Source organism: Lepidochelys kempii, chromosome 14, assembly GCF_965140285.1.
Source record: "Lepidochelys kempii isolate rLepKem1 chromosome 14, rLepKem1.hap1, whole genome shotgun sequence".
In the NCBI taxonomy this organism is placed as follows: domain Eukaryota; kingdom Metazoa; phylum Chordata; order Testudines; family Cheloniidae; genus Lepidochelys; species Lepidochelys kempii.
The window spans coordinates 43847145-43870207 of record NC_136393.1 but is presented as its reverse complement, the minus strand read 5'-3'; the positions used below and the strand labels follow the sequence as shown (position 1 = coordinate 43870207).

At 52.8% G+C, this 23063-nt stretch overlaps 1 protein-coding gene across 2 annotated transcripts in view; it reads right to left on the bottom strand.

Moving 5' to 3' along the window:
- Positions 1-6581: 6581 nt before the first annotated feature.
- LOC140898041 (butyrophilin subfamily 1 member A1) overlaps positions 6582-23063 on the bottom strand; it is a 45504-nt gene continuing 29022 nt past the window's right edge. For both annotated transcript variants that reach the window (XM_073311462.2, XM_073311459.2), the window contains 5 exons: positions 21224-21256; positions 20331-20351; positions 16546-16566; positions 16415-16441; positions 6582-9029 (listed from right to left, as the gene is read on the bottom strand). In XM_073311462.2, the coding sequence (XP_073167563.2) occupies positions 8380-9029; positions 16415-16441; positions 16546-16566; positions 20331-20351; positions 21224-21256 (752 nt within the window). In that variant the 3' untranslated portion in view covers positions 6582-8379. The remainder of the gene's footprint in view (positions 9030-16414; positions 16442-16545; positions 16567-20330; positions 20352-21223; positions 21257-23063) is intronic.

The window sequence follows — 23063 nt, the reverse complement described above, 5'->3', positions numbered from 1 at the left end:
GTGGTGGCGGGGATGTGCAGGAGTCAGGGCATGAGGTGGGAGGGCTGGGTACATGTGGGGGTGCAGGAGTCAGGACTGGGGGCTGTGTGTGTGTGAAGGGGGTTCAGGAGTCAGGGCATGGGGGGTGGGGGGTGCAGGAGTCAGGGCAGAGGGCTGGGGGTGTGTGAGGAGGTGCATGAGTCAGGGATGGGGTCATGGGGGTGTGTGGGGGGTGCAGGGGTTGGGGCTTGGAGGTGTGGAGGGTGCAGGGGTCAGGGATGGGAGGTGTGGGGGGTGCAGGAGTCAGGACAGAGGACTCGGGGGTAGAGGAGTCAGGGCAGAGGGCTGGGGGTGTGGGCTTGGGTCTTGGGGATGCTCCCAGCCCCCTGCCCTGAGAGGCTCATGGCAGGGGCCTGGAGGGGATATGTCCCAATTCCACCCCTTTCCCCAAGGCCCCGCTCCTGCCTCTTCTCCGCTTCCTCCCTCTCCCTCTCGCAGGCAACAGCTGATGGGTGGCAGGGAGGGAGAGGGAGTGAGGGGGGAGGCGGGAACCCAGCACGCTGGGGAAGAGGCGGGGGACGGGGGAGCTTGGTGGCCGGCACAGCCTGCCCTGTTGAAGCAGGACAGAGCCCCGGGAGCCGCAGCACCAAGCTTCTGCCCCAGCAGGGGAGAGCGGGGCACGGAGAAGAGTGGTCGCTGGGGCCTCTTCGGAGTGTGGGCCTGGCGCATTAGCTGGCGCCATGGTAAATCTGCTACTGCCCGCGGTGCTGCCCCGCCCGCCGCAGTGAAAGCTGGACCCGCCTCGCCCCTCCCCGCCGGTCCATCCCCCGGCTCCGTGCGCTGCACAGCGGCCAGGCAGCACCCCCGCTCCTCGGAGAGAAGACAAATTAAAATGTAAAAAAAAATTGGGGGGGGCACCGCTTTTTGGTGCCCCCAAATCTTGGCGCCCTGGGCGATCGCCTAGTTCGCCTTAGGGTTGCACCGGCCCTGAGTGCACTGTGCGTCGTTAGGGGCCTAGCAGCCCCCTGGGTTATTGTTACAGGGAGACACTGAGCTGAGCTCACAGAGTTCTGTCTTGGCTGTTAAATCTCCTCCGGGCTTCCGCCATCCTGCCCTGAAAATGAAAATGTCAGAAAGTAACAACAGCCCTGGGGCTGCTCCGAGTGACTCTGCAGAGGCCCTGCGAGTTCTCCTGCTCCCGAGGCTGAAGTGCAAACCCCAGCCCAAGCCAGGTGCCAGATAAGCCTCAGGCTGCAGCTTTCAGGTGAACGTGGCACACCCCAGGTAACTGAAGAGGAAGGAGCAGAGGGAAACTAACAATGTGATTTTATCGGCTATTCTTTCATCTGGCCACATTATTTTTTTTCCAAGAAAATAGGCTCTGTCCAGTGAGAACAAGGGAGAAAAATTGCATGTCCAAATTAGGGGGAAAAGTTATCAAGACACCCTAGTTAATGTCTAGCTCTACCCACCATTCCCAGAGTATTCTAACCACACACTAACCCACAGAAAGCTTCCTACCAACACTACGAAAAGAAGGATTCTGCGTGGACTCCTCCTGAAGGTCGAAACAGCAGACTGGACTTCTACATAGAGTGCTTCTGCCGATGTGACACACCCCTAGAGCCCTGACCAGGGGTATTCTATCTGCTACCCAAAATCCATAATCCTGGGAATCCTGGACGCCCCATCATCTCAGGCACTGGCACCCTGACCGCAGGATTTCTCTGGCTATGTAGACACCCTCCTCAGGCCCTACGCTACCAACACTCCCAGCTATCTTCGAGACATCACTGACTTCCTGAGGAAACTACAATCCTTTGGTGATCTTCCTGATAACACCATCCTGGCCACGATGGATGTAGAAGCCCTCTACACCAACATTCCACACATAGATGGACTATAAGCCGTCAGGAATAGCATCCCTGATACTATCACGGCAAACCTGGTGGCTGAACTTCATGACTTTGTCCTCACCCACAACTATTTCAGATTTGGGGATAATTTATACCTTCAAGTCAGCAGGATTGCTATGGGTACCCGCATGGCCCCACAATATGCCCACATTTTTATGGCTGACTTAGAACAACGCTTCCTCAGCTTTCGTCCCCTAACGCCCCTACTCCACTTGTGCTACATTGATGACACCTTCATCATCTGGACCCATAGGAAGGAGGCCCTTGAGGAATTCGAACAGGATTTCAACAATTTCCACCCCACCATCAACCTCAGCCTGGACCAGTCCACACAAGAGGTCCACTTCCTGGACACTACAGTGCTAATAAGTGATGGTCACATAAACACCACCCTACTGACTACTATACTTACCTACATGCCTCCAGCTTTCATCCAGACCAAATCACACGATCCATTTTCTACAGCCAAGTTCTAAGATACAACTGCATTTTCTCCAATCCCTCAGACAGAGACAAACGTCTGCAGGATCTCTATCCAGCATTCTTAAAACTACAATACTCACCTTTTGAAATGAAGAAACAGATTGACAGAGCCAGAAGGGTACCCAGAAGTCACCTACTACAAGACAGGCCCAACAAAGAAAGGAACAGAATGCCACTAGCCGTCACCTACAGCCCCCAACTAAAAGCTCTCCAGGACATCATCAATGATCTGCAACCTATCCTGAAGGACAATCCCTCACTCTCACAGACTTTGGGAGACAGGCCAGTCCTCACTTACAGACAGCCCCCCCAGCCTAAAGCAAATACTCACCAGCAGCTACACACCGCACAACAAAAACACTAACCCAGCAACCAAACCCTGCAACAAACCCCGGTGCCAATTCTGTCCACATACATATTCAAGGGACACCACTATAGGACCTAACCACAGCAGCCACACCATCAAGGGCTCTGTCATAAATATAAAGGGAAGGGTAACCACCTTTCTGTATAAAGTGCTATAAAATCCCTCCTGGCTTGAGGCAACATCCTGTTACCTGTAAAGGGTTAAGAAGCTCGGCTAACCTGGCTGGCACCTGACCCAAAGGACCAATAAGGGGACAATATACTTTCAAATCTTGGGGGGCAGGGGGGGCAGGGGAAGGCTTTTGTTTTGTGCTCTTTGTTTACATGTTTGTTCTCTTTTGGGACTGAGAGAGGCCAGACAGAAATCCATCTTCTCCAACCCATCCTAATCCAAGTCTCCAATATTGCAACCAGTATAGGTAAGCCAGGCGAGGCGGATTCATTTATCTTTTGTTTTATGTGAATTTTCCCTGTGTTAAGAGGGAGGTTTATTCGTTTTCTGTAACTTTAAGGTTTTGCCCAGAGGGGGATCCTCTGTGTTTTGAATTTGAATGCCCTGTAAAGTATTTTCCATCCTGATTTTATAGAGATGATTTTTACCTTTCTTTTTTTTTAATAAAATCCTTCTTTTAAGAACCTGACTGATTTTTTTCATTGTTCCAAGATCCAGGGGTTCGGGTCTTTGATGATTTTGTAACCAATTGGTTAGGATATTATTCTCAAGCCTCCCCAGGAAAGGGGTGTGTAGGGCTTGGGAGGATATTTTGGGGGAAGACGTCTCCAAGTGGTCTCTTTCCCTGTTCTTTGTTTAAAACGCTCGGTGGTGGCAGTATACTGTTCAAGGACAAGGCAAAGTTTGTACCTTGGGGAAGTTTTTAACCTAAGCTGGTAAGAATAAGCTTAGGGGGTCTTTCACGCGGGTTCCCACATCTGTACCTGAGAGTTCAGAGTGGGGAAGGAACCCTGACAGGCTCATTCACCTGCACATCTACCAATGTGATCTATGCCATCATGTGCCAGCAATGCCCCTCGGCCATGTACATTGGCCAAACTGGACAGTCTCTATGCAAAAGAATAAATGGACACAAATCTGACATCCGGAATTATAACATTCAAAAACCAGTAGGAGAATACTTCAATCTCCCTGGTCACTCAATAACAGACCTAAAAGTGGCAATTCGTCAACAAAAAAACTTCCAAAACAGACTCCAACGTGAAACTGCAGAACTGGAATTAATTTGCAAACTGGACACCATCACATTAGGCCTGAATAAAGACTGAATTAGGGCTGGTTAAGTCATTAAAAAACCTAAACCTAATTTCCCCCATCCTAATTTCCCCCTACTGTTACTCACACTTTCTTGTTAACTGTTTGAAATAGGCCACTCTCATTAACACTACAAAAGTTATTTTTCCTCCCTTTGTATCCTACTGTTAGTTGAATTGTCTCATTAGACTGACCTCACACTTGGCAGGCAAGTCCCATCTTTTCATGTATTTATACCTGCTCCTGTATTTTCCACTCCGTGCATCTGATGAAGTGGGTTCTAGCCCACGAAAGCTTATGCTCAAATAAATGTGTTAGTCTCTAAGGTGCCACAAGGACTCCTCATTGTTTTTGCTGATACAGACTAACACGGCTACCACTCTGAAACCTCCCCTCCCTCATCGTTCATGATCCTGCTGAGATGACGACCTTTGGTAACAGCAGCAGAAAGGTGCAGGTGGCGAGCAGGGGGTACAAAGGGTAACAGTTTATTGAGCTGCAGAGGGGAGCCTCTGAGGTGAGAGTCTCCTTTTTTATTGCACATCATTGAACTATTATCTGACAGACGGGCCCTGAGTCAGGGCACCAGCGACGCGGAGCCTGTGTGCCCCAGAACACACTGACTGGGAATAGTCATTAAACACCCCGCTGCCTGTGCTGACCGAGCTCAGGGGATCTGAGACGCTTCAGGTGCGGCTCTGAAGGGAGTTCCAGGGTAAGGTGCATAATTCCCTGCTCCGCTACAGACTCCCTGTGTGGCCTTAGGCAAGTCACCTAGGCCCAGAGTTTCCAAGGTGTTTTAGTGTCTCAAGATGCAGATAGGCGCCTAGTGGAATTTTCAAAGATGCCTGGGCACTTAGCTTCCAATGGGAGTTAGGCACCTAGGTGCTTTTGAAAATCCCACTAGATGCCTAACTACATCTTTAGGTGACTACAGACCTTCTAAAATCTGCCCCTTAGTCTCTGTGCCAGATTTGGAAAGTTATTTAGGCTCCTAAAGATGCAGACAGGAGCCTTGTGGGACATTCACACCTGCCTTGTAAGCCGATTTATATTTTTTAAAATAATGTAAAAGTGGACTGGAAACAGGAAGCGTTTAACAGTTTCCCTCTGTTCCACAATATCACCATCATAAAAAAAATGTATTTAACTAAGGATATCAACTTTATTAATACGCTTTTGAATACAGAAACAACCCAGCACTCTTGGATCAATAGCCCTCAAAAGCAAATACTTTCTAAAATTAAAACAAAATGTCGCCCCTTCTTTTGCGATATTCTTCAGGAGGCAGCAAACACTTTTCGTCGTTGTCCAGTGGGGAATGGGGCTGCCCCTTGCCCAGCCTGGGGCAGGAGTGGTAACTGCGGAGGCGAGGGGGGAGGGCAGGGTGTCACGACACTCACCCAAGCCCCAGGTGCTCAGGTCCAGGAAGCCCCCTCGCCTCCCTTTTGGTGGGTGACAGAAGGTGGTGGGGGGCTGCGGCCACGTGTGCACCTCTTCCCCGCTGCTGCCCCTCACCATAGCATCACTGGGGGTGGGGGATGGGGCATCTCCTTGCCAAGCGTTGGGCAGGAGAGGTGACTGCGGGCGGGGGCACGAGTCCAACACAGACCCATGCCCCAGCTGCTCAGGTCCAGACTCCAGGAAGCCTCCTCGGAGTTGGAGTCGTCTCCCAGTAGGTGCCAGGGGGGCTGCCATCACATGTGCACCTCCTCCTCTCCCCCCTCCGCAGGTGCAGCAGCCACCTCAGCTTGCCGCCCGCGCCGGTCCCTGTGTTGTAGCCAGCAGCGGCCGGTGAGGGAGCACTGCGCGGAGCAGCTGGCGGGGCCGGGGGCGCTCCAGGGGAGGCCCATGGGGGCAGCAGGTGGGGCTGGGGCAGAGACCTGGCCCCAAACATTGGTGGACCCAGGCTCCCAGGCCCTGAATATTGCTGGAGCACGAGCACCAAGGGCCCATGTAACTCGCCGACCCTGCAAGGTGTATTTATGCAAGTTCTCAGTTGCAGAAATTTGTCCTGTATTTATTTACTTCTGAAAAACACCAAAAGTTAGATTCTGACTGTGTGGAGACATTAACTGTTACAGAAACCACATTATAATGTTTACTTTGCTTACTATAGTTGGGATTATAATAAAAATGTCATAGGAAAGATCCAAATGAGAACTCTAGCCTGTGTTCTTGCACATAGGTTGTTAAAACCTGGGAATTGCTGAGAGCAGATTTAATCGGGCTCTATCCAGTGTCCCAGAAGCTATACCAGTATGTACTGACAGCTACAGATGATTTTTCAAAATAGGTAGAAGAATTTTACACTTAGAACTATGACCGCACATGATGTGGAGAAGAAGACATGTGAAATTATATATTAACATGGCTGTCCAGAGCAGATACTGGCAGATCTAGGTTCTGAACTGAATAACGAGGTAACAGTTTACATTTGATGTTATTTTCACTATATGGTCAATTGCACAATCGCGGCCGTGTGACACAGAGCTTCAGCAGACCATGCCACCTAAAAAGCAGCAGACTGGATAAAAACACAAATGAATCCATCACAAGATAACGTTAGGGTATTTATTTTCAAATAATCAAGGTAAGTTTCGGGCACTCTGCCATGGATGGCGTATTGTGAATAAATCTTCAAAACTGAATGATGACACTGAAAATGTTCATAACACGTCACGTTTAAAACAAAAAGTAGTCCTAGCAATGCCATGTGATGTGCCTCCCCTCACACTCTGCTCAGCCAGCTCTTCAAGAAATTAGGTTCAATCGCTAACATCAAGGAATTGGACCAATCGGTCACTATTTGTACAGAGCATTCCAGAAGGTGGTGGACAGAACCCATTGGAATTGTGATGAATTTCCTGGAGCAACTTTCTTTTCTTTGTACTCTAAACCTCACATGACAACAAAAATAGCACCCTTTTGACTGATTTATGGCCGAGAAGAAAGGTCTCCCAATAAAACGTCACCAAATTTCATGTTGTGTGTCATTAAGTGCCAGCATCTTTACTACAATTAAGTTAATTTGTGATGATTGAGTAAAGGAATACAACCCCTTCTCTATTTCTTTATCAAACTGTATTTGTTGTGTCCTTAGAACCAAGAACATGGAAAGCCTGGCAGTACTCTGAAATCAACAGTGGACACTGACAGGACATTCCCTGCAAATAATATTTCTAAAGAAAAATAAACCACAAAAATGAGATTGTAGAAGACATTTTTGTATTTCGCAGGGGTAGGCAACCTATGGCACGTGTGCCAAAGGCGGCATGCAAGCTGATTTTCAGTGGCACTGACACTTCCCGGGTCCTGGCCAAGGGCCGGGGGAGGCTCTGTATTTTAATTTAATTTTAAATGAAGCTTCTTAAACATTTTAAAAACCTTATTTACTTTACATACAACAATAGTTTAGTTATATATTATTGACTTATAGAAAGAGACCTCCTAAAAACGTTAAAATGTATGACTGGCACACAAAACCTTACATTAGAGTGACTAAATGAAGACTCGGCACACCACTTCTGAACGGTTGCCGACCCCTGGTATCTAAGAATACAGCACTTGAGGTTGGGGACCATGTTTTGTGAGAAAAAGCAAGGAAGGGTCATATCTTGATTACCGATTATATTCAGCTAGAAAGTGAATTAATGCTGACAGAACTCCAAAGAATATTATATAATCTTGTATGAGTGAATTTAAATATATTGCTTCATTAATTCTATCATTTTTAAGCTATTAATTTTCAAAGGTGCAGTGCAGGAGGTGGGTGTATGTGCCCTGCCTCCCAGAGAGAACCAGTCAAGACAATAAAGGGGGGGTTGGAGGGAGAGAGAGCGAGAGGAGGAGAGGGAGAGAGCAGCTGCACATGTGTGTAGTTGTGATGTTTATGACACACGTACATTGTAATTGAACAACCCCGTCTGACAGTTTAATCGTTTATTTTGTGAAGATAAATATTTTGGATTTTCTGAAATTCCACAGTTGAAATACAAATGATGTTATTGAGAAAAGTTAAACTTCAATACAGATTTGAGGGAAGAATAAAAAAAAAATGTAAATAATTCCATTTCTAAAAATATGTTTAGATGCCTTTTTTTGAAATACTGTGAAATTTAAATTAAAGTATTCTTGTATTTACCCCTTGTTACAATACTATTTTCTAAATTAGAATAATCTTTTTTATTTCCTATTTTACATTGAGAGTTCACAGGGATAGAAAATTCTGGCAGGAAGTGAACGACGCCATCCCCCACCATCTGCTACCCCGGGGCAGGGGACGGGGCAAGGTGAGGGCTGGGGGTTGCCGGGTGTCCGGTTTTCGACTGGACCCTCCAGTGGAAAAGGGAAACTGGCAGCGTCCGGTCAGCAGAAAAACTCCAGTAGCTGCAGTAACCGGCCCCCCCACAGAGGAGCAGCAGCGCTGGGGGGGCCGGTCTGTGCCGCGGGGTCAGTGTCAGGGACCGAGATTCCCCCGGCCGGAGCCGGGACCGGGCAGATGATCAGGGGAGCCGCGTTTCTACCCCCAGCGTTGAGACCGGGACAGAAATAAGGGCGGAGCGTCCCGAAGAAGGTGCCAGTGAACGTGAAGAGACGGGACCCGTCAGTCACATTGTAAAACGAGACCTCGCCCGCCTCATAGTCCAGGAAAATCCCCACCCGGCTGGGCCGGACGCTCACGGGGAGGGGGGTCGAGGGGGAGGTGAGGGCCTTGTATCCCCCATACCACTGCCACACGGCCCAGTATCCATTCCCAGGGGAGAGTGCGACCCTCCCCTTCCTGCTCACAGATTCCCGACAAACCCCCAGAATCCATCTCGTCTTGTCTCCCACCCCCACCTCCCAGTAACGCCTCCCGCCCGCGAACCCCTCAGCGCCCAGGACAGAGACACAATAATCAAATCTCTCAGGGTTGTCGGGCAGATCCTGGCGTCTGTCTCCATCGCTCACACGTTTCCGATCCCCAGACAGGACGAGGTAGGGATTTGCCGTGTCTGGATCCAGAGTCACGTCCACTGGGGAGAGAGTCACAGAGTCAGGGCCGGGGGCAGGGGCTGGTCACTGGGATCGAAGGGAAATTAACCTGCGTCCCCGTTAATCACTGGGGGGGGTTGTTGCCTGAGGGGAGTCAGGGCCCCTCTGCCTGTGAGGAGACAATGGGGGGAAGGGGCAGGAGGAGCGGGGGAGGGGTGCGAAGGTGTCAGTGGGGGAGGGGGGAGGGGAGAGGCTGATGCCAGGAGAGGAAAGGGGAGGGGCAGGTGACAGGAGCAGAGGGGGGAGGGGTAGAGCGTGGGGCAGGCACAAGGGCAATGTGGGGACAAGGGAAGGGGCAGGCACCATAAGAACAGAGGGGGGGCGAAGGGCAGGATCCCGGGTGCTGCAGAGGGTGGGGGGAGGGGTGGGCTCCATGGGAAAAGAAGGGGATGGACCCCAGGGGGCTGCGGGGGGCAAGGGAAGGGGCGGGCACCAGGGGGCAGAGGGGTGTGAGGGAATGGGGGAGCTCCAATGGGGCAGGGGAAGTCAAGGGGAGGGTGAGCTGCCAGGGGGTGAGATGATGAGGAGTGGGGAGGTGGAACCATGGGGGGAGCGAATGGGCAGGCACTGGTGCTGGGGGGCAGAATGGGGGGTGAGGGAACAGGTGAGCAGAAGGGGGGCAGAGAGAGGGGTGTGGAGAAGGGCAGGACCTAGGGGGGCAGAGGAGTGTGAAGGGAGATGTGGGCACCAGGGGGGCAGAGGGAGGATGAAGGGAGGGGTGGGACCCAGAGATTAGGAGAGGGTGAGGGGAGGGGCGGGCCAGTGCTGAGGTGAGGGGAAGGGCAGAGACCAGGGGTCCAAAGGGGGGCGAGGGGAGGGACTTGCACCAGGCGGGCAGAGGAGGCAAAGGAAATGGCAGGCACCAGGCGGGCAGAGGGGGCAAGGGTAGAGCTGGGACTTGGGGCAGAGGAGGAGCTGGCATCAGGGGACTAGAGGGGTGCTGAGGGGTGCAGGTGTCATGGAGCCAGAGGGCGAGGGGAGGGGCAGAGTGAGAAATAAAGAGAAGGTGGCATGGATGATGGTGGCAGAGGGGCGAGAGGAGAGTGAGGTCAGTGGGGCAGAGGGTGGTGAGGGGGTAGGCACCAGGGAGGAAGGGGACAAGGGGAGGGTCAGGTTTTTGGGGGGGCAGGGGGAAGGAGGGAAGGGTGCGGGGGGTAAGGGAAAGGGTAGGTGCCAGGGGGATTGAGGGGGTTGAGCAGAAGGGCAGACACAGGGAGGGCAGAGGAGGGGAGGGACAAGCACCAGGGGGCAGAGAGGGGCGAGGAGAGAGGCAGGGGCAGGTGGGTAGAGGGAGGTGTTAGGAGACGACATTGGGGAGAGGCAGGTGCCGGGGGGTCAGAGTGGGGCTAGAGGAGGGGTGGGCACAGGGGGGTGAGGGAAGGGGTGCGTGCCAGAGGTCAGAGAGGGTGGGGAGAGAGGCAGGTGCCAGGAGGGCTGAGGGGAGTAAGAAGGGCAGAAGCCAGGACAGCAGAAGAGGGTGAGGGGTGGGACGGCCACCAGGGGACAGAGGGGGTGAGGGCAGTGGCAGGCACCAGGGAAGCAGATGTGAATGAGGGAAGGGGTGGGAGACCTGGCAGCAGAGGAGGGAAAGGGGAGAGGTGGATGCCAGGACATAGCGGGGGTGTGAAGTGATGGGTAGGCTCCAGGGTGTAGAGGATGTTTGGGGGAGAGGGAAAGGTGCCAGGAGGGCAGGGGGGAAGAAAGGGGGGTTTCCGGTGGGGCAGAGGTGGGTGGAAGGCAGGGGCACATGCCAGGGAGGCCAAGTAGGGGACAGAGCGGCCTGGGGAAGCAGAAAGTGGGTGGGAAGAAGGGGAGGGGCGAGGAGGAGGGGTCAGAATAGACGCAGGGTCCAGGTGGGCACAGGCGTGAGAAAAGGGTAAGGGAGGGGCAGGAGCCAGAGGGGTGAGGGAGAGGCAGGTCCCAGGGAATCTCTCTTGCTTTGGGTTCATGTGTGGTTGGTTTCTCGCTAAGAGCAGGTTGGTGTTGGCCCCACACACACTGGGGATGCAGCCCTGCCCTAGGGGGCGCAGCTGGGACTCTCCATGCTGGCGGGCCCCATGGGCACCACCTTCCAGCCAGGCAAACCCCACAGCCAGCCCCGCCCCTTTCCTGGCCCAGCCCGTCTGCCATGGGGCAGTGCTCTGGGTTGGGCTCACTGGGGCGGCCATGCAGTGGAGGATTCTGGGGGAGGGGGGGGCAAATGCGTACTAATAGGCTGTTGCTAATGAGGCCAGGACAGTGGGGAGGGGAGGGGGCATTTCCCCACTTACTGCCCCCTCCATCTGGGAGAAGCTGCACCAAGCGCCAGTCCCAGTTCACATCCGCACAGCCAGTCTACCCTGGGGGTTTGCACCGATGCAAGGAAACCCCGGCAGACATGGCCTGAGACACTGGTGTGCCAGGGGCCGTAACCCCTCCCATCACTGGGGTTATGGATCAATGATTACAGGGTGACTGGAGTAGGGGGGCTGGACTCTGCGTCTCCCAGGTCGGGGCCTGACACCCTGGGCTGCAGAGTCAGCCTAGCTCCCACGCTCTGGCCAGTGCCCAGGGCAATATTTAGACACAGGGGGACGTCATCAGACCCCCAGAGCCCAGCAGCTCAAGCCCTCATGGCGTCCCACGGGGGGATTGAACCGGGGACTCCCCGCTGGGGGCCCAGCCACGGGGCTAAAGGCTGGAAGGGAAGCGGCGGCACATTTCTGTTCATTGAAACTCGTCAGCAAACTCGACAGGGGTTCGTGAATCGTTTCTGTCGACCCAAAATATAATTTTGCAGCAAATAAAGTATTTGTCCAAAACATTTCACCCAGCTTCACTGTAAACCTGTCTGAGCAACTGAGGAGCCCAAATCCCAGTGACTTGCAGTGAGTGACTCTCAACATCCCCAGAAACGCAAAGTTACGGGCAGGTCAGACTCAGGACATCAGCTATGAAACACTCCAGAGCTGCTATTTAATTTGACCTGGTTAAAAAAATTCCCCGAGCCCCTGATCTCGCCCCCAAAATCAGGCTGAAAATGGAGACCCCACAAATCAGCCTGAACTCTGCCCAGAGCGATTGTCCCATGGATGATGTTGGCGGCACAGACCCTCTGCAGCTGCACCTGGGCGTCTCCCAGAGCAGACAATGGTCACAGAGACCGTCCCAGAGCCCCAGGGGCCCCGGTGTCTCCATCTAACCACTGCGCCAGCCACCCCCCTCGCTCTCATTAACCAGCCCTGGATCAGACGCGCTGGGAACTTTCAGACCCAGACTCTGGACACACTCTGGGTTCATGTACACAGCCCGCGGCAGCGAGTCTCCGAACGGGGTGGACAGATTCAGGCTTGTGGGGCTCCCTCCTTGGCACTAAAAATAGCCACATAGACGTTCACGCTCAGGCTGGAGCTCAGGCTCTGAAGCCCAGCATGGAGCCAGGTCTGCCCCTCACAGCGCAAGCAACGAGATTGTCTGTGTCCACGTCCCCTTCACCCCATTCCTGGGACAGGGAACAGCAGCCCCTGGGCCCCTCCCTTCACCCCCAGGGCAGGGGAGCGAGAGCCCTTGGTCTTCTGGGCAGTGGGGCCTCCCAGCACCAACTCCTGGGTCAGTGAGAAAGTGTCTCCACCTGGAGAGCTCTGTGCACCCGGCAAATACACAGATGTGCCCGTGGATCAGGATCCGGGATGGTCCTCTCCCCAGGAGTGATGGAAGCTCCCTAAAAGTAGAGGGGCCTCCGGTGCCTGAACCATGGCCCCGCCCTCCCATGTGGGTCCTTCTCCTGGAGCTCCTGCCCCCGCACCACCCCTTCTCTCCGAACCCCTGCCCTCACACTGCCTCTTCTCAAGACCCCGCCCCCACACAGCCCCTTCTCCCCAAGACTCCACCCCCTCACCACCTCTTCCCCCCCAACACCCGGCCCCAGTGGTAGCTCCTCTCTGCCCCCTCCCGCCCCCCATTGCTCAACCTTACAGCCGGTAAAAAGTGGGAGACCTAGCCCTCCTATCAGTAAAAGTGATGGGGCCATGGTCTCCTGGCCCCTCTCTTCCAGTGCCATTTATTCTCCAGCACCCCCAACCCCGGGAGGAGAGGGGGCCTCGGGGCAGTGTCAGTGAGTTCAGTGCTGGGGGTACGAGTGAGGTTTACACCCCACTTGCTGGAGCTCTGGATATCAAGGGTACGAGGACGTCACAGTGGCCGTGTGAGCCCCGCACTGTCCTGCCAACATGGCTCAGCCCTGACACCTGCTAGAGTCTCTCCCTGGGGAGGAACCGTCCCTGTGGCCCCTTTAGGCCTTGGCCTCCCTGCGGACATGGCCGGTCAGGCTGCCGTCAACGAGAATTACGACATGAGCTCCTGTTCACTGGGAGCCGGACTCTGAGCCTGGGCTGAGATCGGTGACTGGGGAGTGAAAGGCCCCAGCTCCCTCACTGCCCCCCTGAGCCAGCCCAGCGCACCCAGCCATTCAGTGCGATAACAGCGATGCTCACACCTGGTGACACCCCCAGTGCCCGCAGCGGCCAGGGCGAGGGCCTGTCCAAGGAACAATGGGTGCAAGCTGCAGCAAGGGAGACTGAGGCTGGAGATGAGGAAACACTTTCTAAGTCTCAGGGCAGCGAAGCTCTGGACCTGGTCCAAGGGAGGCTGCGGGATCCCCGTCACTGGAGGTTTGTAAGAACAGATTGGACAAATCCCTGCCAGAGATGGTCTAGGCCCTGCCCCAGCACCAGGGGCTGGGCTAGGTGACCTCTCCAGGTCCCTTCCAGCCCTGCAGTGCCACGAGTCTAGGTTACAGCTGTTCCTGGGGTGTGGTGTGGGGCACGTGGCAGAGTTAACACTGTTAGTGACCATAGCAGCTCAGCGTCCCTGCCAGGGGCCTGAGCTGGCACGTGGCTGCCTGTACCCAGCTCAGCAGGGTGTTACTGGGCCGTGTGGACAGGACCTAGGGTTGGCACCTGTCCATAGGGTTGTCAGGCCTCCGTCCTTCACCACAAACCCCTCATCCCCAGCCCCACCCCAGAGCCCGCACCCCTCCCTCACTCTGAACCCCTCGGCCCCAGCCCGGAGCCCCTTTCTGCAACCCAAACCCCTCATCCCCGGCCCCACCCCAGAGTCCGCACCCCCAGCTGGAGTCCTCACCACCCCTGCACCCAACCCCCTGCCCCAGCCCGGAGCCCTCTCCCACACCCTGAACCCCTCATTTCTGGCCCCACCTGGAGCCCACACCCCCAGCCCAGAGCCCATCCCCCCCCGCACCCCAATCCCCTGTCCCATCCTGGAGCCCTCTCCTCTATCCCAAACCCCTCATCCCTGGCTCCACCCCAGAGTCCGCACCACCAGCCGGAGCCCTCATCCCCCTCCCACACCCCAAACCCCTGCCCCAGCCCGGTGAAAGTGAGTGAGGGTGGGGGGAGAGTGAGCGAGGGAGGGAGGGGGGATGGAGGGAGCAAGGGCAGGGCCCCGGAGAGGGGGAAGGGCAGAGCCTCAGGGCAGGGGCGGGACAGGGGTGTTCGGTTTTGTGAGATTAGAAAGTTGGCACCCGACCTGTCCAGGTTTTCCCAGGATTGTCCCTTTGTCCACGTCACTCTCCTGGGAAATCTGTGAGTCTGCCCAGGACGTGACAAGTCCCAGGTGTGTCAATGGCTGTAATGGGGGAGCTGCGGGGTGACCGTGCCTACGCAAAGGGAGCTCTGGGTCCAGAGTGCCTGGGAGCTGCAGAGACGGGGCAGCTCGGAGCAGTGAGTGAGATCAGGAGCTCAGGGCCAGCAGGGCCCAGTCACCCCTGTGCAGGTACCAGCTGCGGGGGTCACTGCCGGGGGCAGCGGGGTAGATCTGGCGCCATGTCCTGCTCGGTGAGGTTGGTACTTGGGGCAGTCCAGGAGCAGGAGCCTGTGGTGGCTGGTGCCCTCTCCTGGGATTCAGATGGGGAGACGGTGCCCGGGTGAGGGGACAGGTGATGTCCATGAAGCAGGCAGATTTCCTGTTTTGTTGGACCTCAGAGGTGGCAACCCGAACAGGACCCCCAGCGGTGTTTGTGTAACTGCCCTGGATGCCCCCCTCCCTCCCAGCTCTGTGTGGTAGGAGACCCTGGAGTGTATGGACCCTGGGCCAGTGGCTCTGCAATGTGTGTGCATGGCCCCTGGGCTCTCTGATCCCTGCTGGAGCGGCCCCGACTCCCCCAGCAGGCTCCAGGGCACACACAGGGTCAGGCAGGAGGCTGGGAGCAAACACACACACAGCTCAGCCCCGGCTGTGAGGCAGAAAAGCTGCCACGGGGGCACAATTAGTTGTAACTGGGTCAGGGGAGTGTCACGGGCTGGTTATAAAAACCTGTCTGCCCTGGCAATGGGGACAGGGCCTTCCTCCCCCCAAATCCAGGGAGACAGTGAACAGCTCCTGTATGGTTCTATTACGCGAGAAGGAAATTGTGGGCTGAAGCCTGGTCTGAGCATAGAAACCCTGCTGCTGGGAAGAGAGAGCTGAGCAGTTCAATGCAAATGATGGACAGATAAGAAAGTCCATTCTGCAGATCCCAGGTACCACCCTGGAAAGGTGACACCAGGCAGAGGTGACAGTAAGCCGGTACGCCCTGGTACGGCATATCGGCAAGAGCCGGTGCGCCGTACTGGGGTGGATCGGCTTCCCCAGGCGCAATTTAAAGGGCCTGCGGCTCCCCACAGCGGCTGGAGCCCCCTGCCCTTTAAATTGCTGCCAGAGCCCTGGAGAAGCGGCGGCGGGGCTGGGGCAGCAATTTAAAGAGCCCAGGGCGGTCGCGGCGGCTGATCAATGGGTCCTTTAAATTGTCCCCGGAGCCCCACAACTGCTTCCCCAAGGCTCCGGCTGGCTCCGGGGACAATTTAAAGGGCCTGGGGTGGTACCGGCAGCCAGGGCTCCGGGGACGATTTAAAGGGCCCAGAGCTCCGGCCGCCGCTACCGCCCAGGGCCCTTTAAACCACTGCCAAAGCCCCCGGCTGCTGCTGTTACCCCAGCGGAGGGGAGGGGGAAGAAGGCACTTGCCAGTATAGGGTGGGCTGTGGCTGGCTCTGACCCCCAGCCCCACCCCTTCCGCTTGAGGTCCCGCCCCTTCCAGGGGCCAGAGCTGGCCCTAGCCCAGCCCCGTGCCGGTAAATCCCTCAACTTACTTTCACCCCTGACACCAGGGGCAGTATTCCCTCACCAATCAGCCCTTTCCCAAAGGGAGCATGTCCCTGCTATGCAATAAACCTGGGATGTCACCTGCCCCTTTCCATCTGCCCCCAGTGACATTGCTTTCTCGAGCCTATTGAATGTCATAGGAAAATGCTCAGTGCAGGGAAAGGAGCAGAGAACTCCCAGGGGGAGGTGGGTCTCACCATGGATAAAATATCAGCGTTATGTACTGTACCTGCGTAGAGCTGGGCGAGTCTCCACCCTGCAACCAAACACAGAGAGAGGGGTGAGAACGCCCCTGATCACCAACACGCTGAGCAGGAGACAATGTGAGACAAGGGTGATACTGGGGGGAATGGAACTTACTGAGCTCAGCCTGGAGTTTGTCTAAAAATAAAACAAAGAGAAATGAGTCAATAGCACATAGAGTCAAGTATCAGGGGGTAGCCGTGTTAGTCTGTATCCACAAAAACAACAAGGAGTCTGCTCCTTGTTGTTTTTGTGAATACCACATAGAGTGACCAGATATCCCGATTTTATAGTACCGATAGTTGGGGCTTTGACTTATATAGGCGCCTATTACCCCCCATCCCCTATCCCGATTTTTCACACTTGCTGTCTAGTCACCCTCATATCACATTATCTTGCAGAAGAGAAGTGAGTCAAAAAGGCTCTAAAGCAGGGAAGTTAAAATCCTTAGACTCAGCCTGGAGGCTACGTCAACAACCGGAGCCTGGCACCTCCTGAGCAGCAAAGGAATTAGCAAGGGGAGAAATATAGTAACCCCACCCGGCCAGGCGCAAGAGGTTGTTAGAGCTAAACAGGGACCCCTCAGCAAGTGGAAATATTAACCCAGTGAAACCAGTAGAAAGGAGCATAAAGTACATCGGGTGAAGTGCATGATGGGAATTAGGAGGCTAAAATGGAATTAGGAGAGTGAACGTCCAGTGACATAAAATAAAGACCAGGGAATTATTTCAGTCCATCAGAATCAGGAAGCCTGTGAGAGAATCGATGGGTTCCCTGGATCCACAGGGGCGAAAGGGAGCAATTGGGAAGGGTACGGACAATGCTGAGAGACTGACTGGTTTCTTTGCCTCAGTTTTTGCCACAGAGAATGTTGGGGAGAGACCTGCCCTGGAGCTGTTCTGTTCATGAAATGAATATCAGGGATTGAGGTGTGAAGACGAGATATTGGAACAACTGGTAAGTTAAAGAGCCAGCAGCCACCAAGAGCAGCGTGGATCCCTGCCAGGGGACAAACGTTCAAGAGTTCTGAAATGTCAGAGCGATATGGCTGAGCTGCAAGCAATAATACGCATCTCTCATTAAAATCAGCGACTATTCTGGAGATTCAGAGGGTTGGGAATGTTGTACCCAGCTTTAAAAATTTGGCAGGAGTAATTCTGAGAATTACAGCCCAGTGAGCTTTACATCAGTAACTGGTAAACTGGTTGAAACAAGAATTAAAACAGAATTCTAAATCAGCTACATGAGAATGATGGGGAAAAGTCCAACTAGCACAGCTGGAAAAGAAAACTGTGGGTTTGTCTACACTTAAACCCCTACAGCAGTGCAGCTGCACCACAGCTGCTGGGGGGCTTCAGCATAGACACGACCTACCCTGAGAGGAGGGATTATCCCATCGTCATAGGTCACCCACCTCCCCCAAAGTCAGTAGCTAGGTTGAGTCTTCTGTTGACCTAGCACTGTCTATACCAGGGGTTAGCTTGGTGGGTTCACTCTCTATTCACACTCCTGAAAAACGTAGCTATACCAAGATAAATTCCTAGAACAGACTAGGCTTGTGTCTCACTAATCTATTAAATGTCATTGAGTATGTCAGTACAGTGTGGCACAAAGGAGAACCCCTGGCATAATTGATGTGGACTTTCAAAAAGTCTTTGAAAAAGTTCCTCACAAAAGGTTATGAAGGAAACGAAGGCTGTCTACGCCACCACTTATGTCTGCAAAACTTATGTCACTCAGGGAAGTGAATATTCCACCCCCTGAGCAACATAAGTTACACTGACATAAGTGTTAGTGTGCACAGCACTATGTTGGTGGGAGAAACTCCTCCTCACATAGCTACCACCACCCGCAGGAGGGGAATCATTATACTGATGGGAGAACTCTCTCCCATTGGCATCGAATGGCTCCACTAGAGATCTTACAGTGGCACGGCTGCATCGGTTCAACTCTGGCATTATAAGCTCTGTAGTGCAGACATTAGTCTTCATGGAGTGAGAGGTTAAGTATTGTCCTGGATCAGAAACCAGCTAAACAACAGAAAACAGGGTAGGAATAAATGGTCAATTTTCATATCTAAAAAGGTTAGTAGTGGGGTGCCTCAAAGTTGGGTGTTAGGACTGGTGTTTAGTCTATTTCAGTGGTTCTCAAACTGTGGGTCAAGACCCCAAAGTGGGTTGTGACCCTGTTTTAATGGGGTTGCCAGGGCTGGCTTAGACTTGCTGGGGCCAAAGCCCGAGACCCACCGCCCAGGGCTGAAGCTGAAGCCTGAGGGCTTCAGCCCTGGGTATTGGGGCTCTGAGTACAGGCCCCCTGTCTGGGATGGAAGCCCCTGGGCTTCGGCTTTGGCCCTGGCCCCCGCACCCAGGGGGCAGAGCTCGGGCAGGCTCTGTCTTCGATCCCCCCTCCTGAGGTCGTGTAGTAATTTTTGTTGTCAGAAGGGAGTTATAGTGCAATGAAGTTTGAGAACCCCTGGTCTATTTATCAGTGACTTGGAACAAAGGATAAGCCCTAAAGAGGCAAAATTTGCAGATGACACACAATTATTTAGGTTACCAAAGAAGTCTGAGTTATTTCAGAGAGACCAAGCTTGGATAACATGATGGCTGATGAAATTCAGTGTTGATCAATGGAAGGTTACGCACATTGCAAGTATAATTAGACCTATGCATGCAGGTTATTGGCTTTAAAATACTCAGGAAAAAGACCTGGGCAGCACTGTGGACCCCTCTTTGAAGAACTCCACTCAGTGTGCAGTGGTATTTAAAGAATGAAGTGTCAGGATGCACAAAGAACAGGACAGAAAATCACACTTATATACATCCTCACCGGTACTGGTCGCCCTATCTCAGGAAGGATATTACAGAGACGGGCAATAATTATGATTTGAGCCCTGAAGGCAAAGCCATATAAAAAGTGATTGAAAAAGATGGGACATTTTAGTTTAGATAGGAGACATGACAGAGATATAGAAAACAGTGAGTGAGAGAGAGATCAATTGGGTTCTCAGACCTACCTTCCCTCCTAGTGCAAGAACAAGAGGATACTCAGCTAAATTGAAAGGTAGCAAATTTCAAACTATAAGAAGAAATACTCTTGTTTACATGATGCATAATTAGCCTGTGGACCTCCTTGCCACAAGATAGCATTGAAGAAAAGAGTTTAACAGAAATAACAGGAAAGGACATTTATATGGCTAATGAGAACATGCTGTTTTACATTGAGTATGGTTATAACAAAACAGACAAGCAAAGAAAAACCCCAAATGGACGAAGGATTCAGAAAGGCCCAGATACTGATATGGAAATGTAAATATCCAGAGTTGTGATAATTCTCAAAAACACAAGCATTCTGCTTCACGGCACAAGCCAAACACTGACAGGGGTCTGGAGGGATTCGAGGGAACTCTCCCTGGGGGCAGATTAGTCGATCATTGGGGTGACGGGACTGGGTGGGACGGGGGTGGAGCCCGCAGCCAATAGCACAGGAGAGCAAATGGGCAGAGTGACACTGTAGCGAGCAGCACAACGACATCATCAGCCACCATGTCCCTGGCCACCTTCTGCCTGGCAGGTCACACCGGGGGTGTTAAGGACTACAGCCAGCTCACAGCATGGGCACAGTGCTGGCTACACAGAGGGCAGAGTGAGCCAAACCCGCTCTCTCCCCTGGCTGTGTGGGAGCAGTAAACCCCTGGGAGTTCAGGGAGTGGGGTTTGGGTCTGTTCATTCTGTGTCCTGAGTGTGAGGGACGAGGGGCAGAGCTTCTCTGTGCACCGCACAAACCAAACGGACTTAGTTCATAGTGAGAGCTCTCAAGACCTGCCTCGGGGGTCTATGAAACTTCTTGCAAAGTTTGAGATTCCCCCTCCTCTCCCATTGCAATGAATAAAGGGACCTCACCTTTCTCTGCACGATGCGCCGCTGGAAGTGAACAACAGGAGAGGTGGGTTACAAGGTAGAAGATTTATCTGTACGTATTGCAAACTCATAGTGGACATTTTTCTACTGGTAGAAAGTAGAACACACACTGGGGTGCTCTGCCTCCAGCTACTCCCACTGCCAGCGTTATACTGGGGACACAAGGCTCGTGCAGGTAAAACGCTGAGTACATGGCTCTCCCCTTTCCCTTTTGGCTGAGGCCCCCCACTGAACTCGACGGTCTGTCTGTCTGTCTGGAATGGGATAACTCTTGAGAACCATGTCCCATCGATTGCAGCGTTTCAGGGGATTTTCTAAGTATCAATGAGCTGAACCCTCCTGATTTTGGTGAAAACTGGAGAACTGGAGAAGCCTGATTTCCACTAAACTCACTGTTTGTTCCCTCAGGATACAGGAGAAGCCAGTGACCTTGGGGTTAGGGTTTAAGGTGAGGGTGAGGTTAGGGTTAGCAGTGGGCCCCTCCCCCACTCCAGTCAGCTCCCACAGCTGCACTTCTTGCCTCCTCTTCTCCCCCCCCCCCCCCCGTATTCCAGCCAGGTCCTTCGCCTCCCCACTCTGGTCAGAACTCTATTGATGTGGGTGAAAATCAGAAAAGCCTGATTTTATTGGAAATCAGTTTTTCCAGTTTTCTGCTTTTCACAGCAATCAGTAGGGTTATGGGCAGGGTTGAGGGAGAATGGTGGTGCAGACCCCTTTGGAAATGTTAGGCATAGTCTGCAGACCTGCCGTGGTCTGTGGTCCACAGGTTGAAAACCACTGCTCTAGGGGGAGAAAATGGGGAGAGGTGAAATTCCCCTGTCGTATTTCTAGGAATAATCCTGACATCAGTTCATGTAACGAGCCCAGACACTGACCTTTCTCGCTCTCCAGTTCAGATTGCAGAGTCTCTAGAGGGAGAAAAGGGGGAGAGAGGAGATTTCATTCCATCGTGTTTATGGTGAAGTTCCTATAATTGTTTAACGCAGCTCTGCTGTAATTATGCAATAGAGAAACAAATGGAGAGACACAGATGGGTCCATCTATTGAGGTCCCCGCACCCCCGTCCTAGGCCAGCTCCTGAGCTTGTGGGTGATGCCTGTCCCCTGATCCTAGTGACACATGGGAACAGCTCCCTCTAAGGCCAGGTTAGTTGGGTGGTGCCCTAGCTAAGAACAGGGTGGAGGTGTCTTTCTTTAGCTGGGTGCTCAGGTCAGCATGAGCCTCGGAGGGAGGAGTGGATGGACCCCTACAGGCATCGCCTCTAAGATCAGCTCTTTCCACTTAGAGCTTGTCCATTTGGTGTCAGCCCTGGGGTACCAACACTGCTAGAAATGGAGGTAGTGGCATGTCTGCCAGTCACTGCTGAGCACAGCCTGAGCGAGAGCATCTTGTGCCCAGTGTGATCGGCGTCTCAGATCAGCTGTGCAAATCCTGAGTGTGTTTGTTTTATTACAGCAATCCTAGCCACAGCACACCAGTATGGCTGATGTGGAGAATTCTCTAAAAGGCCCAGGGGACAAGACAGTGACAGCTGATTGTTTCGTGTTTGGAAATGAGCCCAACAAAGCTGTCTCTAGGCACATAGACAAACTTTACATACAACTCAAAATGAGTGAATCCCTGTGTCAGGGTTCCCTCCCCACTCTGAACTCTAGGGTATAGATGTGGGGACCCACATGAAAGACCCCCTAAGCTTATTTCTACCAGCTTAGGTTAAAACGTCCCCAAGGCACAAATTCTTTGCCATTGCAGGGTACGCTGCCACCACCAAGTGATTTAACAAAGAATCAGGGAAAGGACCACTTGGAGTTCCTATTCCCCCAAAATATCCCCCCAAGCCCTTATACCCCCTTTCCCGGGGAGCCTTGAGAATAATATCCTAACCAATTGGCTACAAAGTGATCACAGACCCAAACCCCTGGGTCTTAGGACAATAGAGAAATCAGTCAGGTTCTTTAAAAGAAGGATTTTATTTAAAAAAAAGGTAAAAATCACCTCTGTAAAATCAGGATGGAAAATAACTTTACAGGGTAACAAAAGATTCAAAAACACAACAGAACTTCCTCTAGGCTTAGTTTCAAAGTTACAAAAAACAGGAATAAACCTCTCTCCAGCAAAGGAAAAATTCACAAGCAAAACAAAAGATAATCTAACACGCCTTGCCTGGCTTTTACTTACAACTTTTGTAATATGAGAGACTTTTAGGATGGTTTATAGGAGCAGGAGTTTTCTGACCTGATGCTTCTCTGCTTCCCAAGAGAACACACACAAACAAAGCCCCCCACCCCCCAAGATTTGAAAGTATCTTCTTCTTCTTTCCCCATTGGTCCTTTTGGTCAGGTGCCAACCAGGTTATTTGAGCTTCTTAACCCCTTACAGGTAAGGAGGAATTCTAGGCTACCCTTAGCCATATGGTTATGACACCCTGTCACCTAAATGTGGACTCAACCCACGTAATGGATCTGTTAAAGCCAGGAACGTTAAGAAAGTTCCTACAACTAATCAGGAAAAAGATCTTGGAGTCATCGTCGAGAGTTCTCTGAAGACATCCATGCAGTGTGCAGTGGTAGTCAAAAAAGCAAACAGGATGTTAGGAATCATTAAAAAAGGGATAGAGAATAAGACGGAGAATATCTTATTGCCCTTCTATAAATCCATGGTACGCCCACACCTTGAATACTGAGTATAGACGTGGTCTCCTCATCTCAAAAAAGA